Source organism: Meles meles, chromosome 21 (assembly GCF_922984935.1).
Source record: "Meles meles chromosome 21, mMelMel3.1 paternal haplotype, whole genome shotgun sequence".
NCBI lineage: Eukaryota > Metazoa > Chordata > Mammalia > Carnivora > Mustelidae > Meles > Meles meles.
Genome location: NC_060086.1, coordinates 27,943,138 through 27,963,026, shown reverse-complemented (window position 1 = coordinate 27,963,026; position 19,889 = coordinate 27,943,138). Strand labels below are relative to the sequence as shown.

The 19,889-nt window shown below is 40.3% G+C and overlaps 1 protein-coding gene across 1 annotated transcript in view; it reads right to left on the bottom strand.

Moving 5' to 3' along the window:
* Positions 1–19,889, bottom strand: part of DNAH3 (dynein axonemal heavy chain 3) — a 184,499-nt gene that overhangs the window by 45,503 nt on the left and 119,107 nt on the right. Inside the window, exons 41-43 of the mRNA XM_045992949.1 lie at positions 7,514–7,617; positions 4,584–4,878; positions 2,403–2,582 (exon numbers count right to left, since the gene is read on the bottom strand). Of these exons, the coding sequence (XP_045848905.1) occupies positions 2,403–2,582; positions 4,584–4,878; positions 7,514–7,617 (579 nt within the window). The remainder of the gene's footprint in view (positions 1–2,402; positions 2,583–4,583; positions 4,879–7,513; positions 7,618–19,889) is intronic.

Here is a 19,889-nt window from a genome sequence, read left to right as displayed (position 1 = left end):
TTTAAGTATATTTTGATAAATTCCAATCCGTTAAAATTGCAATCATTGTTGAAGCTCAAATTTTCCCATCTTTGGCCAGTGAGGGCCTCCTTATGTTGCCAACTGAGTTCTGTTGACATGACTGTTAAACCTTTAAAAGCTTTCTCATTATCTGGTATATCAAGAAGTTACAAGCTCATTTTGTATATTTTCTGTCCTAGAGATGCAATCGGCCATTTCTCAACAAGCTGTGGTTCCTTTTAGTAGGAAATTGGATTTCAAAACAATCTGGGTGCTAGGCATGTTCAGTGTTAATGAGTTGTTTATTATTTCCCAGACCTAGTACCTCATGAGTTACTGCTGATATTTCTAATTTAGGAAATACAGGGCTTTCACTTAATTTAATCTATATTACATCTTGATCTCTTTCCTTCCATACTGAGACTCCCTGTTCTCAAGGACACAAAGGTCAATGGAAATAGAAAATTTCACAATAACTTGTTTGTATAATCCTACTTTACACAAAGATCTTAGAATAAGAATATAGTACCACTACCAATTATGAGAACTGAAAACAATTTAAAAGTTTTTGTACTTGCTCTCCTAACCTCCCCTCCATTTTCAACTGTTCTGTATCTACACGACTGGGTCTCATAGCCTTTACATATTGTAATCTCTCCCAGGTAGTCTTAGTTCAACAAATAACCATATATTTAATGTTTACTACCAGTTGTTCTATTTCTTTTTTTCAAATAAATTTTGAATATTGAAATACTTTATTTTAAATTAACATATAATGTATTATTTGCCCCAGGGGTACAGGTCTTTGCATCATTAGGCTTACACATTTCACAATACTCACTATAGCACGTCCCTTCCAATGTCCATAACCCAGCCACCCTATCCCTACCCCCACATTCCCCAGCAACCTCAGCTTGCTTCATGAGATTAAGAGTCTCTTATGGTTTGTCTCCCTCCCGATCCCATCTTATTTCATTTTTTCCCTCCCAACCCCCTACGGCCTTCCACCCTGCCTCTTAAATTCCTCATATCAGAGAGATCATATAATTGTCTTTCTTTGATTGACTTATTTCACTCAGCATAATACCTCTAGTTCCATCCACATCATTGCAAATGGCAAGATTTTTGTTTTTTTGATGGGCTGCATAGTGAAATACTTCATTCTTAAAAATTTTTTTCATTATGTTCAGTTAGCCAACATATAGTACTTCTTAAGTTTTTGTTGTAGTGTTCAATGATTCATTAGTTGCGTATAAAACTTATTTCTTTACAGTAATTTTGATCATGTGAAACCCATTTTCTAGTATGTTCCCAAGAAAGGGTTTGTAGACATAAATCTGACTTCTTGCATTCTGATAACAGTTTTCCTTTTATATCTGAAAGTCAGCTTTCCTGGCTATAAAATCCTTGATTCTCATTTCATTTCCTTCTGGCATAAAGCATTGTGGTTGAACAGTTTTAAGATGATCTAATTTTATTTCTCTTAAAAGTCATGTAGTCTTTTGTGCCTAGATGCCCGAAAGACTTTTTCCTTTCCTTTAATGTCCAGTAATTTTACTAGTACATGTCTTGGTAGTGATCATTTTTGAGTCTCTTATTCTTAGGTACACAATGTACCAAATAAGATTATCCTGTTCATTTTCCTTATGAAAAATTTTATAGGTAAGAAAGCTAAATGTCAGAGGGGAGAGTGAGGTCAAGGAATCTTAAGCCTAGAAATGGTATCTAGAATCTTTTTTTAAAAAAAGATTAATTATTTATTTGACAGAAAGAGAGTGCGAGAGAAGGAACACAAGCAGGGGGAATGGGAGAGGGAGAAGCAGGGAGCCCGACGCGGGGCTCGATCCCAGGACGCTGAGATCATGACCTGAGCCAAAGGCAGATGCCCAACGACTGAGCCACCCAGGCACCCCAGTATTAAGGTTTTTAAGCAAGGATATATCTCATAATTAAAATACAGATCCTACAAGAATCCAGTTGCACCTGAAGCAAATGTATTCCTGAACTGTTATAGATGATAAGGGGACTCTTATTATTATTATTATTATTTTGTTTAGGCCACTTTGGATTAGTTGTTCTATCTTTGGCAATCTGAAGAACTGTAAAAAAAACACAACACGTGAATCCATCACCCCACCAAACTTTCCTTTTCATATGGAGAGTTCTTCCAGGGCTTAGCGAAATACTCTCACACTCTCTTTTCAAGTCCATTTCACACAGCTTTCAACATGAAGTCTTCAAATTCCACTCCCTGGAGCTAGCCCAAACCCTTCCAGCTACAGCCCAAATATACTTTTCTCCACCTTCCATCAGGACAGAGTGCCCTGTACCAACCCTCCATCCATGAAGGTGGTCTGGCTCTGCTGGATGATAAAGAGGAAACAACTTTCTCTTTCACATACCAGTGATGTCGTTCCTTCCACCCCCAGGGGGCCCCATGGCTGTCACAAGCAGCACATCCACGATGTCCAGCCTGCTTGTGTCCTTCTTGTCAAACCAGTAACCATGGTCAATCCATTGTCTCAAGAGCTCAATGGGGGGCTGGGCCCCATACACCTCTTTGGCTGGCATGTTGAGGTCATCTGGGGAAAGAAGACATGGCCACATATTTTAAGTCTTTGGGATCCCTTGTTCTCATAGGAGGCAATAGATAACTATTCCCTCCTGGGAGAGTCTGTGCCTACTTGTCCCATTCCCACTCTAGTCAGAGCTCAGCCAGTGGACATTCTGACCATATGAGGAGAGGGTTTCCTAGGTTCTGCATTCTCCTGCCTCATTGAGATCTCTGCCCACTGTGACTTGAAGGATGCATGGATTGGCATCAACAAACAGGTATTTAATTTTTTTATCATTCCATCGACCACAGTATATTGATTCTGTACTATGTGCTAGACATTTTGTTAATTTTGGGGGGATAGGATGGTGAGGAAGACAGTCATAATCCCAACCAACAGGGTATATAATTTGATCATCAAGTAAAAATTGAACCCCAATGGGAGAAATGTTTTGAGCTAGGGTTTTTGAGGAGCAAAATGAGAATGGCAAGGATAGGGACTTTCTCAATGGCAGAGTCTGATTTCCCCCAGTAGCATATTGTGAACAGGTCACTGCACATAGAAGACACTCAATAGATGGAAGCTCTCTAGATTTTTCTCTAGTGAACACTGACTGAATGCCAAGTTTGTGTCAGATAAAATTTCAGGAGTTTTATACATATTATCTCATCTAATCCAAATAATGACTTTATAAGGAAGGTAGTATTACCTTTACATTAGAGGTGAGGAACTAAGGGTCATGGAAGTTAAATCATAATATGCCTAGGGTTAGAAAGTGAGATTTGAACCTAGATCTGTTTGGATGCAAAGATTAAATTGTTTCTGAAAATACCATAGATATAGGAAGGGAGAACAGTTTGGAGGAAAGGGAAAAGGGAAGAAAAGGGAAAACAAAATAAAATTGGATCTCAGCCTTTAAGAAGCTAATGTTAGTGGGCAAGGATATAAATACACATAATACACTATCAATACATGAATTTTAAGGAAAGGACATGAGATAACTCAGAACAGTAGGGCATTATTTTTACTAAATGACAAACTATGAGTTAGCAGTAAGACAGTGGAAAATATGTGTTTGTCATAAAAAAACCTGGGTTTGGGTAATGGCTCCAGAATTTTCTAGGTGTTTGACAGAGAATTTAACCTTCTGGAGCCTCAATTAGCTGATTGATAAAATGGTAATGATGGTTAATAACCTCACAGGGATATTAGGCTCAAATGAAATAAATGAGGAACAGGGTGCCTGGGTAGCTCAGTCGTTAAGCATCTGCCTTCAGCTCAGGTCATGATCCCAGGGTCCTGGGATCGAGCCCCACATTGGGCTCTCTGCTCTGCAGGAAGCCTGCTTCCCCCCTTCCACTCCTCCTGCTTGTGTTCCCTCTCTCGCTGTGTCTCTCTCTGTCAAATGAATAAATAAAATCTTAAAAAAAAAAAAAAAAGGAAAAGAAATAAATGAGGAAGTACTTTGTAAACAGGTAAAATCCTGGGGAAACTCAATGTGCTTATTTCACAAATAATTATTTATCAATTATTAAGTTTCTTCATTTACTGGTAACCTTTATTTGACACAAAATGGAACAAGGGGTTTATCACAAGTGAGTGTTGTTTTTGGAGATGCAAGAGGTTCCTTCTGGAACTAATTCGTACTACAAGGTAACCTTCCCTGATCCAAAGGCTCATCGTCACCTCAGGAGAAACTGGGAGCCTGACTGAGGCAAAAAGACCTGGACTATGTCTTACTTACTGAAAATGTGACATATAGTACTTGATCAACAAATACATGGTAATGAAAGAATGGAAAGACAAAATTAAAGATGAGAGAAAGGGAGGGAAGTGGGGAAGGGGAAAGTGTGGGAGGAAGAAAGGAAGGGAAGGAGGATGGAGAAGAAAAGGAGAGGGAAGGGATACTAAATTACATTAACCAGAAATACATTATCCCTTAGAGAAGAAGGACTGTATGGGGGGAGATTCTGGTTTGCTGCAGCATAGAAGAATCTGGTTATGTTCATATTCAGGCTAATGACTTACCCACAAATACCACTGCTTTCTTCCCTAGGGGAGGCCCAAACAGGCCTTTCCGCCGTCGATCCAGCTTGGACATGATGATATCCTGAGTCTGACTGGCTGAGGTTCGGGCAGAAAAATTGACGAAGTTGGGCAGGTAGGTGCTTTTGGGAAGGTGGAGAAGGAAATTGTTGGTAATGGCTGATTTGCCAGTGCCTGTGGGCCCCACGAACAGCACTGGAATTTCATGGTCCACGTAGGTTTTCAAGAAGAAGGACTGTCTGGCTGTCTCCATTGTGGAGATGATGAGTTCTGAGACCTGTACCACAAAGACATTGGACAGTCTTGTTACTGGCCTAGGGAGGCTGCATCTTGGCATTCAGCTCCATCCCTTACTAACTTTATGATTTTGAGTGAGTATTTAACCTCCCCAGGGGCTTCCGTTTCTTCATCTGTGATACAGGATAATAATGGCACTCAGGTCACTGAGCTGTTTTGAGGATTAAATGAGATCACGCATGTCAAGATGGGCATTATTGGCTCTGTTTTGTAGATGAGGAAACTGAGATCTATAGTTTTCTGCAATTTGCCCAAGTAATATAGCGAGTAAGTGGAAATGCAGGAACTTGAATTCCAGCTTGTCTGATTCCAAAGTCTATATTCTTAACCACAAAACTACCATAGCATAGACACCAATTTCACGAAGGACCGGTCTAAAGCTATCGCCCTCTGAGATCATTGCTCTGAATCAACTCGTCTGCCTCACCCCAGGCAAGGTCCACTTCTCATATGTCATCCTACTTCCTGGCTTGGGAGGGTGGGATGTCATCCTCAGCCCCCATTCCCTGCACTTATTCTTGATCTGCTTTTTCCAACACTGAGATGCTTGGTTCTAGGAGCCATCCCCATTTAAACTTGTTTTCCAATATGGGGATTACGACACTTTTCCTTTATTCAGACCCCAGACAGAATCTAAGGGCTTGGTCTTGGGCTCCTGGAATCCCTATTACTCTGAGTGGAATACTTTACCTTAATTTGGCTCCTCTGAATCTGAACCCTGTCATCAACCATTTGGCGACATTTGGTTCCTCCATGGAAACAGAGGAAGGGAATGGAAGATGTCTATCATATGCTGACATCTCCTTTATATGTCTAGGCTGGAAGGGGCCAGCATGGAACCACTGTTTGCACAAGTCCAGAAAGCATCATTCACACTGTGGTTTATGTAAATGATGCCCTAAAGCAAAGCTAGACCGTAACGTCCATGGTGCCAACTTAGTTTGTGCAACATGGTGGCTCTGTGTATACTGGTAGAAAAAGGCTGGGCTTCTTTTGATAAGTAATTTGCTCAAAGGAAAAGTAACAGACAGAGCAGGAATTGATGTGTAGATGAAGAGAATAGGTGTTGAGCTATGAAGGTTTTCCCTATATTATCCTCGGCAGTTTTACCAGTAATCCTATGAGGCTGGAGAATTATTGGCTCACTTGTCCAAAGCCATGTAGCTGGTAAGGGGATCTGAGTGCAGGATCAGGCACAAGATGCTAAACTTTAAACTACCAAGATGGAGTGTTTTTTTTTTTAAGATTTTATTTATTTATTTGACAGACAGAGATCACAAGTAGGCAGAGCAGCAGGCAGAGAGAGAGGAGGAAGCAGGCTCCCCACTGAGCAGAGAGCCTGACGTGGGGCTCGATCTCAGGACCCTGGGATCATGACCTGAGCCAAAGGCAGAGGCTTTAACCCACTGAGCCACCCAGGCGCCTCCCCAAGATGGAGTTTAAAGCAAATTGGGTTTCAGAGATTTTTATTTTCAGAGACGAGAACACTTGTTTGACAAGGAGAAAATTTTCAGCAGATCTTAAAACCTTCTCTTCATTGAACTCTCTTATTTGCATGAATTCAGCACGATTTCAAACCTCTGGGGTTCAGGTGACAAAGCTCCTTAAGGAGAATTAAAGTTTTGGACCTCTGTGCTTGGGGCTTCTGCACAACACTCAGCCCCCAGAGTGGGTCCTGGATTCAGCACACATCCACCTCTGCTCATCACACCATCTTCAGGAGCAGCTGTGGTCCTGCCAGCTGTCTGACATGATTGTCAATATCCCCACTTTTTCATTCACTCTCCGTCACTCCATTTGGGGCCTGAATGGTCTCCAATCACCCCCAGAAAAAGAAAGTATGTCCACGAGATGCTACGCAGAGGCAAATTTTCCACAGGGAAATGAGCAGGAGTTGTAGCTGACTCATCTACTAACCAGAGAACCCATTAATTGGACCTGTTTCTCTAAGAATTCTCATCAAGGAAACCTTCTCTGGGAATTTTGAAGAAAACGATCTGTTTTGGCTGAGATGTCTGAGAGGTAAGACCAGTGACCACCTGGCATTGACTGCTGACCACACGACAATGCTCATCATCAGAAGAGCAACCAACACGGACCCAGCACATAATGCATGCCATGTGTTCACGTAGAATGCCTTCAATTCTCGCAAACACCCTTCAAGTATTTTTTCTGCTACTGTGTCATTGAGTAAACTGAGGCAGAGAGTGTGAAGGTTGAGTAAGGAATCTGAGGCTCTCTAATTCTAAAGTCCATGCTTTTGAAGGCTGATCCAGCTCAAGTTTGAAACTTTTTCTAAAGAAAGTTCTTATAGGGGCACCTGGGTGGCTCAGTGGGATAAAGCCTCTGCCTTCAGCTCAGGTCATGATCCCAGGGTCCTGGGATCAAGCCCTGCATCAGGCTTTCTGCTCAGCAGGGAGCCTGCTTCCTCCTCTCTCTGCCTGCCTCTCTGCCTACTTGTGATCTCTGTCTGTCCAATAAATAAATAAAATTAAAAAAAGAGAAAGTTCTTATAAATGCTAATAGAGAACTGACATCAATTATTCCACCTTGGAGAAAATTTAGGCAATTTTAGAAACCAAAGCTCCATGGCAACCACCCCCCCTTTTTTTTACCTTTGCATTAGGTGGGATACGTTCCTCCTCTTTGGTAATATAGTCTGTCCATGTGTACCAATGTCCATTACCTTGCTTGAGGAAATAAAAATCATAGATGCTTCCTGGATTAAAAAGACACAGAGCAGGTCATTAGCACGCCAAGGGTTTACATTTCGTACTTCAAGTATTTTGCCACCTCAGCTAGAGGCATCTGAAAATGTGTAACTACCAATACTGACAGAGCTGTGGTGGAACTTACACATTAATGATAACTGTATAAACTGGAAAAATCGCTTTTAAAGAGTAGTAACTTTATTGTATATAACATGATGGGTACTAATTGCACAAATAATTATTTTAATAAGGTAAAACAGGAATTGAGAAGAACAATAAAAGAAGGCAATAAATCAACTCTCACACCCCAAAATAACTTAAAAAAAAAGATTTTTATTTATTTGACAGAGAGAGAGGGATCACAAGTAGGCAGAGAGGCAGGCAGAGAGAGAGAGGGGGAAGCAGGCTCCCTGCTGAGCAGAGAGCCTGGTGAGGGGCTCGATCCCAGGACCCTGAGATGATGACCTGAACCGAAGGCAGAGGCTTAACCCACTAAGCCACTCAGGTACCCCCCCCAAATAACTTTTGATGGCACTCCTTCTGGCTTTCTTTTTTTTTTTTTCCCCATTTTATTTATTTTTTCAGCGTAACAGTATTCATTCTTTTTGCACAACACCCAGTGCTCCATGCAACACGTGCCCTCCCCATTATCCACCACCTGTTCCCCCAACCTCCCACCCCTGACCCTTCAAAACCCTCAGGTTGTTTTTCAGAGTCCATAGTCTCTTATGGTTTGCCTCCCCTTCCAAATTTTTTTTTTTTAATAAACATATAATGTATTTTTATCCCCAGGGGTACAGGTCTGTGAATCGCCAGGTTTACACACTTCACAGCACTCACAATAGCACTTACCCTCCCCAATGTCCATAGCCCCCTCCCCCTCTCCCAATCCCACCTCCCCCCAGCAACCCCCAGTTTGTTTTGTGAGATTAAGAGTCATTTATGGTTTGTCTCCCTCCCAATCCCATCTTGTTTCATTTATTCTTTTTTTTTAATTTAAAGATTTATTTATTTATTTGACAGAGAGAAAGAGAGAGATCATAAGTTGGCAGAGAGGCAGGCAAAGAGAGAAGGGGAAGCAGGCTCCCTGCTGAGCAGAGAGCCTGATGCGGGGCTTGATCCCAGGACCTTGAGATCATGACCTGAGCTGAAGGCAGAGGCTTGACCCACTGAGCCCCCAGGCGCCCCTCTGGCTTTCTTTTTAGGCACACAAACACATTGAACATGGAAGGACAGATGGAAGTAAGGCTTTGGTAAGGATAGGATCACATATATTATATACTTACATATCACATATCAAAATTATTATATATGATATATATATATTATACTATTAAAAAATAAAGATGTTAAATTTCATTACATTTAACTCTAGCAGAAGAAAAGGAGAGTAAAAACTGAAGTAAAACCGAAGGACCTATCGAACTTCAGATAAATCATGATTTACTACAAGAGATATTAGTTCCCAAAAGATGCTCTTTGAAAAAAAAATTGCAGTATGATTGACATATAATAGTTTCAGATGTACAACATAATGATTTGATATTTGTATATTCTGTGAAATGATCACCACAGTAAGTCTCACTAACATTCGTCTCCACATACACTTACAATTTTTTTTTCTTGTGATGAGAACTTTTAAGATCTATTTTCTTAGCAAGACACTTAAAAAAATCTTTATTCAACTTTTAACCATCACCAACAGGCATTAACAAACTTCTTTTTTTTTTTTTTTTAAGAAAAATAATCTTTGGGGCCCCTGGGTGGCTCAGTGGGTTAGGTGTCTCACTCTTGATTTTGTCTCAGGTCATGATCTTAGGGTCTTGAGATTAAGCCCCACGTCAGGCTCTGCGCTGAGCGTGGAGAATGCTTAGGATTCTTGCTCTCCCTCTGCCCCTCCCCCTACTTGTGTTTGCGTGTGTGCATGCTCTTTCTCTCTCTCAGAAAAAAAAAAAAATTTCCACACCCAACATGGAGCTTGAACTCATGACCCCAGGATTGAGAGTTGCATGCTCTACTAACTGAGCAGACCAGGAGCCGCAAGATGCTTCTTCTTTTTTTTTTTTTTACATTTTTTTTTTTATTTGTTTATTTACAGCATAACAGTGTTCATTGTTTTGGCATCACACCCAGTGCTCCATGCAGTACGTGCCCTCCCTATTACCCACCACCTGGTTCCTCAACCTCCCACCACCCCCCCACCCCCCTGCCGCCCCTTCATAACCCTCTGGTTGTTTTTCAGAGTCCATAGTCTCTCATGGTTCATCTCGCCTTCCAGTTTCCCTCAACTCCCTCTTCTCTCCATCTCCCCATGTCCTCCATGTTATTTGTTATGCTCCACAAATAAGTGAGACCATATGATACTTGACTCTCTCTGCTTGACTTATTTCGCTCAGCATAATTTCTTCCAGTCCCGTCCATGTTGCTACAAAAGTTGGGTATTCGTCCTTTCTGATGGAGGCATAATACTCCATTGTGTATATGGACCACATCTTCCTTATCCATTCATCCGTTGAAGGGCATCTTGGTTCTTTCCACAGTTTAGCAACCGTAGCCATTGCTGCAATAAACATTGGGGTACAAATGGCCCTTCTTTTCACTACATCTGTATCTTTGGGGTAAATACCCAGCAGTACAATTGCAGGGTCGTAGGGAAGCTCTATTTTTAATTTCTTCAGGAATCTCCACACTGTTCTCCAAAGTGGCTGCACTAACTTGCATTCCCACCAACAGTGTAAGAGGGTTCCCCTTTCTCCACATCCTCTCCAACACACGTTGTTTCCTGTCTTGCTAATTTTGGCCATTCTAACTGGTGTTAGGTGGTATCTCAATGTGGTTTTAATTTGAATCTCCCTGATGGCTAGTGATGATGAACATTTTTTCATGTGTCTGATAGCCATTTGTATGTCTTCGTTGGAGAAGTGTCTGTTCATATCTTCTGCCCATTTTTTGATATGATTATCTGTTTTGTGTGTGTTGAGTTTGAGAAGTTCTTTATAGATCCTGGATATCAACCTTTTGTCTGTACTGTCATTTGCAAATATCTTCTCCCATTCCGTGGGTTGCCTCTTTGTTTTGTTGACTGTTTCCTTTGCTGTGCAGAAGCTTTTGATCTTGATGAAGTCCCAAAAGTTCATTTTTGCTTTTGTTTCCTTGGTCTTTGGAGACATATCTTGAAAGAAGTTGCTGTGGCTGATATCGAAGAGGTTACTGCCTATGTTCTCCTCTAGGATTCTGATAGATTCCTGTCTCACGTTGAGGTCTTTTATCCATTTCGAGTTTATCTTTGTGTACGGTGTAAGAGAATGGTCGAGTTTCATTCTTCTACATATCGCTGTCCAGTTTTCCCAGCACCATTTATTGAAGAGACTGTCTTTTTTCCATTCAATATTTTTTCCTGTTTTGTCGAAGATTATTTGACCATAGAGTTGAGGGTCCATATCTGGGCTCTCCACTCTGTTCCACTGGTCTATGTGTCTGTTTTTATGCCAGTACCACGCTGTCTTGGTGATCACAGCTTTGTAGTAAAGCTTGAAATCGGGTAACGTGATGCCGCCAGTTTTGTTTTTGTTTTTCAACATTTCCTTAGCAATTCGGGGTCTCTTCTGGCTCCATACAAATTTTAGGATTATTTGCTCCAGCTCTTTGAAAAGTATCGGTGGAATTTTGATCGGAATGGCATTAAAAGTATAGATTGCTCTAGGCAGTATAGACATTTTAACAATGTTTATTCTTCCAATCCAAGAGCATGGAACAGTCTTCCATCTTTTTGTGTCTTCTTCAATTTCTTTCATGAGTGTTCTGTAGTTCCTCGAGTACAGGTCCTTTACTTCTTTGGTTAGGTTTATGCCCAGGTATCTTATGGTTCTTGGTGCTATAGTAAATGGAATCGATTCTCTAATTTCCCTTTCTGTATTTTCATTGTTCGTGTATAAGAAAGCCACTGATTTCTGTACATTGACTTTGTATCCTGCCACGTTACTGAATTGCTGTATGAGTTCTAGTAGTTTGGGGGTGGAGTCTTTGGGGTTTTCCATATAAAGAATCATGTCATCTGTGAAGAGAGAGAGTTTGACTTCTTCCTTGCCAATTTGGATACCTTTTATTTCTCTTTGTTGTCTGATTGCCGTTGCTAGAACTTCTAATACTATGTTGAACAAGAGTGGTGAGAGTGGGCATCCTTGTCGTGTTCCTGATCTCAACGGGAAGGCTGCAAGCTTTTTCCCATTGAGGATGATATTTGCTGTGGGTCTTTCATAGATAGATTTTATGAAGTTCAGGAATGTTCCCTCTATCCCTATACTTTGAAGCGTTTTCATCAGGAACGGATGCTGGATTTTGTCAAATGCTTTTTCTGCATCAATTGAGAGGACCATGTGGTTCTTCTCTCTTCTCTTATTGATGTGTTCTATCACACTGATTGATTTGCAAATGTTGAACCAACCTTGCAACCCAGGGATGAATCCCACCTGGTCATGGTGGATAATCTTTTTAATGTGCTGCTGGATCCTGTTTGCTAGGATCTTGTTGAGAATCTTTGCATCCATATTCATCACTGATATTGGTCTGAAATTCTCCTTTTTGGTAGGGTCTTTGCCTGGTTTGGGGATCGCAAGATGCTTCTTAATTAAAGAATAACTTTAAGTGTAATAGGATTAAAGTTATTATGCTTTTAAAAAATCATTTAGGCCAACTCTATGATTATATATTAACTTTTTTTTTAAGGATTTTATTTATTTATTTGACATAGAGAGATCACAAGTAGGCAGAGAGAGAGAGAGAGAGAAGCAGGCTCCCTGCCAAGCAGAGAGCCCGATGCGGGACTCGATCCCAGGACCCTGAGATCATGACCTGAGCCAAAGGCAGCGGCTTAACCCACTGAGCCACCCAGGCGCCCCATATATTAACTTTTTATCATGCAAAAAATTTACTTTAAAGACACGAAAGTGAGAATAGTATAATAAACTGCCATGTACCCATTATCTGGCTTCAATAATAGCATTTTGCTATTCTTGTCTCATCCGTGTTCCTACCACCAACCACCACCATATTCATTTACCTCCCTCCCTCTCCCTCTCTCACTTCCTCTCCCCCTCCCTTTCCTTTTCTTTTTTCTTTGTCTGAAGTATTTTGAAGCAAATCCTGATATTACATTTCATTTGTAAATTCGAGTGACTCAACATTAGATCAATTTCATTGATTCGGTTATAAGTTATGAGGTGATTAAGTCATTCTTCCTTCCATCTCCCCTCCTCTGGTGCCTTTTGTTGTGGAGGAGAACCATAATTCTCCCATTCCTTATTCTGAGGTCAATATTTCAATAGAGTCAATGCAGAAATTTATGGCTTCTACCACAGACCATTCAACAGTTCTTCATTTTGAATGATTGGTTAGCTGGCTGATTTCTTTTCTTTTCTTTTTTTTTTTTTTCCCAAGAAGGGACCGAGAGGTGCTTCATTCTCTAAGTTCTTGCAAGTTCGGTAATATCAGTCAGCTGATTTTGTTTTTGAACAGTGACTTGGCTGAGAGTGAATTCTCATTTCACATTTTCTTTTCCTCCAACTTTTGACTGTTCTCTTGTGTCTCCCTGTGCATGAAGTTGCTGTGTGGAAGTGTGAGATCCATCCTTCCCCCTTCACTGACTCTGTTTCTTTACCTAGATGTGTGATGCAATCTCTTTTATCTGTAAGCCCAATCGTTTAATCAGCCTATGTTTTTGGTCAATTATTTTGTATCAGTTTTTCTTGAAACAAGGCATGCTCATAATTTGTTAAAGCAGATGTTCATTTTAGGAACAATTTCTCATTTATATTTTTGTATATATTGTCTATTCTATTTACTGGGTTACCTACTTAGGGAATTAGCATTGTTTGGCCTCCATATCAATCATATTATTTATAATCACTTTAATGTATTTGGATTTTCTTCTATAGTAAGTGTAGTACTCTCAATCCTTCCCTGTAAGCCATTTATGAGATGTCTACACTTTATTCCTTGCTATTCCTAATGTATTTATTAGATCATTAATGGTATTGCTTCATTGTCAATTTGTTCCTTTGGTTTTTCTTTATTTTAAATTTATTTTTATTTAAATGCAATTACCATATAGTGTATTAACAGTCTCAGAGGTAGAGTTCAGTAATTCCCCAGTTGTATACAACATCCACTACTCATTACATCACATGCCCTCCTTAATGCCATCATCCATTACCCCATCTCTCCACCTCCCATCCCCCTTCAGGAACCCTGTTTATTTCCTATACTTAAGAGTTTCTTGGGGTGCCTGGGTGACTCAGTGGGTTAAAGCCTCTGCCTTCGGCTCAGGTCACGATCCCAGGACCCTGGGATCAAGCCCTGCGTCGGGATCTCTGCTCAGTGGGGAGCCTGCTTCTCTTCCTCTCTGTCTGCCTCTGCCTGCCTCTCTGCCTACTTGTGATCTCTGTCTGTCAAATAAATAGATAAAATCTTAAAAAAAAAAAAAGAGTTTCTTATGGTTTGTCTCCCTCTCTGATTTTGTCTTTTTTCTTCCCTCCCTCATTGCTGTTTTGTTTCTTAAATTCCACATGAGTGAAATCATATAATTGTCTTTCTCTGCTTGACTTATTTCACTTGACATTATACCCTCTAGTTCTATCCACATCATTACAAATGGTAAGATTTCTTTCTTCTTCTTCTTTTTTTTTTTAGAGAAAGAGGGAGTGTGTGTAACCTAGTGGGGGTGGTGAGAGGGAGGGGCAGAGGGAAAGAAACAGATCGAATCCCAAGCAGGCTCCACACCTAGCATGGAGCCCAATGTGGGGCTCAATCTCATGACCCTGAAATCATGACCTGAGCTGAAATCAAGGGTTGGACACTTAACTGACTCAGCCACCCAGGTGCACCTGTTTCTTTGGTTTTTAATCCCTCTTTTCCTCTAATTCTGTTTTATCACCTCATCTAGAAACTTTGAAAAAACAGTTTTATTGAGATTAAAAGTCACTCATATCAATGATTTACTAAAAAATATATGTATATGTGGTGTACTAATATGCATAGTTGTGCAGCCATTACTATAACCAATTTTAAGATATTTCATTATATGGAAAACATACCCTATATCTTTAGCTGTTATCCCTTATCTCCCCTTCCAATCCCAGCACTAGGCAACCACTGATCTACAGTCTCTATAGATTTGTCTATTCTGGAAATTTCATGTAAATGAAATCATACAATATATGTTAGTTTGTGACCACCTTCTTTTACTCCATGTTCAATCTATCAATCTACCTATCTATATGTTTTTTTAATTTTTTTACTTTATTATTTTTCTAATTGATTAACACATTCACTTATTTTAGGAAGTAGAGTTGAAAGTATCTGTGTGACCAATATTAGGGGCCTCAGCAAATACAAAGCCCCAATATTTACTTACACTGTCTCAATGTCAAACCCGCCTTTTTTTTTTTTTTTTAAGAGTAGACTCCATTCCCAGTGTGGAACCCAGTGTGAGACTTGAACTCACAACCCTGAGAGCAAGACCTGAGCTGAGATCAAGAGTCAGACACTTAACCGATTGAGCCACCCAGGCATCCCTCATAATGATATTTTTAAGGTTCATTCTTAAAATGTTATAGCATGTATTATTATTACTTCACTTCTTTTTATTGTTACAGAATATTCCATTGTATGGATATACTCTATTTTATTCATTCATTCATCTGTTGATGGAAATTTGGATTGTACTTTTTGGCCATTATGAATAATGCTGCTATGAACATTCATGTACAAGTTTTTGTGTGGACAAATGTTTTTGTTTCTCTTGGGCATATACCTAGGAGTGGAACTGCTGGGTCATACAGTAGCTCTGTTTAAGTTTTGAGGAATTATCAAATATTGTTTTCCAACACTGCCATACTATTTACATTTCCCTTACATATGTCAGAGCTCCAATTTTCCCATGTTCTCACCAACACTTGTTGTCTTCCATGTTTTTTTATTATTCTCAGCCTAGCTGTGAAGTGGTATCTGTGTTATTGATTTGCATTTCCCAATGACATTTCCCAGTGACGCAGGGGCTTCATATCCAAGGGTTTCTCTTAGACATTGTTTGCATCAACAGGCACCACTGTAATCCACTTCTCTCCACAGTGGTGATGACCAGTGAGAACTCTCAAGATTTTGTTAACTCACTACCATTCCTCCCAACATCGCTCTTAGGACAGCGTGGTGTAGTGGGTTCTGGGTCGGGGAATGCAGCATACCAGATCTTATGTTTCTCTTCTTGTCCACCACTTTTCAATGTTTAGAGAATCAGGATGTTTATAGAATCAATCATTTTCCCTAGCTATTGCAGGGAAATGCTTAGGCTTAATTGTGTTGTTGTTGATTTTGTTTATTTCATTAGGCATTAAAGGAGGGAGCTCTATTATCCTACATCACTCTGCGGCTTTACCTAGAAGTTAATCTGGCATAACACTTTTAGAAAGCAATCTGGCATTATGCTTACAGAGCTACAAAAATGTTCTGTAGTCTAAGTCAGAAATCCTACTTCTGGGAATTTATCATAAGGAAATAATTCACAATGAAAATAATCTCTATACATGAGTATGCAGCACCATCTGTGATAGCAAAAAATTTGGAAATAATTTACATGTCTCACATTAGGAGACCAGTCAAAATTATGTCTTATGAGATGAATGGATTATTTTGCAAAAAACAAGTATTAACATAAAAAATGCTTTTAAGAAACAATGACAGATCAGGGCACCTGGTGGCTCAGTCAGTTAAGCATCTGCCTTCAGCTCAGGTCATGATCTCAGGGTCCTGAGATGGAGCCCCACTTTGGGCTTCCTGCTCCTTCTCCCTCTCCCTCTGTGCCCCCCTTCCCTGGACTAGTGGTCTCTTCCTCTCTCTCAAACAAAGACAACCTTAAAAACAAAAGAATGACAGATGAAAATAGAATAAAAATATGCCATTATGGTAACTAGAGAGCTGAAATCAGGTGGGCAAGACAGAGAAAATCTTTTGAAAACTGAAACACTTGTGACAGGGTAATATGGACAAAGATACTTTTTGGTCATTTTTACTTAATGGAATTGATTTTTTTTTTTTTTTTTTTTTTTTTTTTAGAATTAAAAAAGGAGACTCTAAAACATGAATCAGAAAAGCATTTGTCTCCCTTCCTTGGCTGATAGGATTTAGCTAGAGCTAGTTTGTGGCTTGATACAGGAACATTAAGGCCAAAGAGAAAAAGTTCAACTGAGTAAAATTAGATTTACTAGCTATGTGACCTTGGCTAAGGTTACCATTTGTATACCTATAATATGGGCCTGATTTCAGATCAAGCTCAGAAAATCACTGTAGAGGGTAATGAGATACACATGTCAAACATACAGCATAGATGGGCACAGATAGGCACTGAGACGATTTAGCTCTAGGTCTCTGGTTCACTCTGCACTGTGATTTTAGCCCAAACTGTGGTGCAGTTATGAGGGCAGAAAGGAGAGAAGAGTAGTAATAGTAGAAATCCAGGTAATTCTATTCCCTCTGACCATGCCCTATTTCACTATGTGTTCCTCTGTGGCACTTGAGAGAATAAGGTAAATTTTCAACAATGAAGTAAGTTTTCAAAGGGCACACAGTAAATGGGCGAATAAAGGGATAGTTAGCACTTTTTTGGACAAATAAATCCCTGGGTTGACAAACAAGGATCCCTGTCAGATTACGTGAACCCAACCTTGAGAGACTCCTCAAAGGCCTGTTTGCTTTCCTTCATATATGCTCCCCCATGTAGTTCCACCAGCATTTGTCTCAGAAGTCCATTTATCCCACATCTCCAGAGCATGAAAAACCTAGAACACAATGTCCTGTAAGGTCAGGGGAGGCCTCCCTGGAGCTCTTACCAGGAGAATTTTAACTTGTGTCCTTGAGGAAAGGCTATAAAGGCATTGTAAGCTTTTTAAGGTGGTAATAAAGAAAGTATACTCAGAGTCAGACATAAGAGATCTCTTACTCCATGATTTCATACATATGAAATACCTGAAGAAAATAAATATACAGAGAGCAGGTGAGTGGTTGTCTGAGGCTAAAAATGGGAACAAGGATGAATTGAAAATGGGCCTGAAGGATTTTACCAGGGTGATGAAAATGTTCTGAAATTGGATTATGGTGACAGTTGCACAACTATGCAAATTTACTAAAAAACCACTGATTTGTACACTTACATGGGATAATTTTATGGTATGTAAATTATACCTCAATAAAGTTGTTATATATAGAAAAGGCATACTTAGTACTTGAAACATGTCTTTTGATTCAAATGGGTTCTGGCTAGGAGCTTTGAAATTTCAAACTAAAATACTTATTAAGGCACAAGAGAAAGAAGTGGAATGATGTTACTGGGGGGGAAAAAAACCTGGAAAAAAAAATCCAAGCAGAATTTACAGCTGGAATGGGAAATCTTACCCCAAAAGATTGCATGAGAAAAGGCAACAGAGGCCACTGAGATGCAGAGTCAGGTTACGACCCACACAGAAAACTGGGTAGCTGTTCCGTTGCCCTGCCAGGTATTAATTTGGGAGGACTGTCTCATTTTCTCCTCACCAGGCCATCTTTCTCTAGCTGTAATGGGCAGCAGGGTCCCAGTCCATAATGAGTAAGGAGGAGTCAGGCAGAGCACCTTAGATTCAGTGAGATATGGCCTTCCAGAGTAAAGAGTCACAGATGGCCCTCTGTTGAGGAACTTTCCTTTTCTAGAATGTTCACAGATGAAACAAATAGAAAAGGCTGCCTCCAACAGATGGCATTAGTTGATCATGTGTGGACATTGGATGTTGGCCATTCGATTGTTCCTTACTCTAGAGCAGAGTTTATAGTATCTGGGGTTGTTTTAAAAGTGTTATAAGGGGGCACCTGGGTCGTGCAGTTGGTTAAGCATCTGACTCTTGGTTTTGGCTCAGGGTCATGAAATGGAGCCCTGTGTTGGTTTCCACGCTCAGAAGGGAGTCTGCTTAAGACTCTCTCTCCCTCTCCATACCCCACCCCTGTGCTCACGCATGCTCTCTCTCCCTTTCTCCCTAAAATAAATGAATAAATCTCTCTAAAAAATAAAAGTGCTATATGAATATTATTTACCCTGATCATGTCCAAAAGCAGTGAGAATTTGGAAAACTAGCAGAAAGAGAGATGTATGTTTACCATGTTGAAAAATGAAGCTTAACTTTCTGTGGAAAATTTGCACTGATCACTTGCAAGGTGTCACTGCAGTCTTATGAATGGCCTTTTCAGGACCAAACTTGCTTAATTTTAAGTAAAGTAGTTGCTGCAAAAGAAGGTATATGAAGAAGCCAATTTGTAGTACATGTGGAAATTACTGTTTTTCTTCTATCGGTTGAGTAGGATGTGGAGTGAGGAACAAGGCCATAACAGCAGACAGATATTACAGGGCAAAGTTACCTAGAAACTGAGTGGGACCTGGACACATCACCAGCCCCCTAGCTGCAGAAGGAAAGGAAAGATGTTGTCACAAAATGGGCCAAGAATTGGCCACAAGTTTACTTTGTGAACCATCTTTATGGACACAAAGCACGAACAGATTGATCTGGAAGGATGATAAAAGTATAAAATAACTGTGAAAAAAATACTGCAATGTAAAGGAATATAATATGGAGATTATACCTGAAGAGTATACCTCTGAACCTTGCTTAATGTAAGACTCAAAACCAAATTTCAGGAAACTGTTTGGAGTCCTAAATAACAAAAAGACACCATTTTAAAAAATTAAACAGCAAAAAAAAAAAAAAAAAAAAAAAAAAGCTATAAGGAGGCTAAGATAAAAATGCAAGATGAGATTTAAAAAAAGGAAGATGGGGGGAGGAGTCAAGATGGCGGAGAAGTAGCAGCCTGAGACTACATCAGGTAGCAGGAGATCAGCTCGATAGCTTATCTAAACATTGCAAACACCCACAAATCCAACAGGAGAGCGAAGAGAAGAAGAACAGCAACTCTAGAAACAGAAAATCAACCACTTTCTGAAAGGTAGGACTGGCGGAGAAGTGAATCTAAAACGACGGGAAGATAGACTGCGGGGGGAGGGGCCGGCTCCCGGCAAGTGGCGGAGCAACGGAGCACAAAATTAGGACTTTTAAAAGTCTGTTCCACTGAGGGACATTGCTCCAGAGGCTAAACCAGGGTGAAGCCCACGCAGGGTCAGCGTGGCCCCAGGCCCCGCAGGGTCACAGAAGGATCGGGGGTGTCAGAGTGTCGGAGAGCTCGCAGGTATTAGAACGGAGAAGCCGGCTGC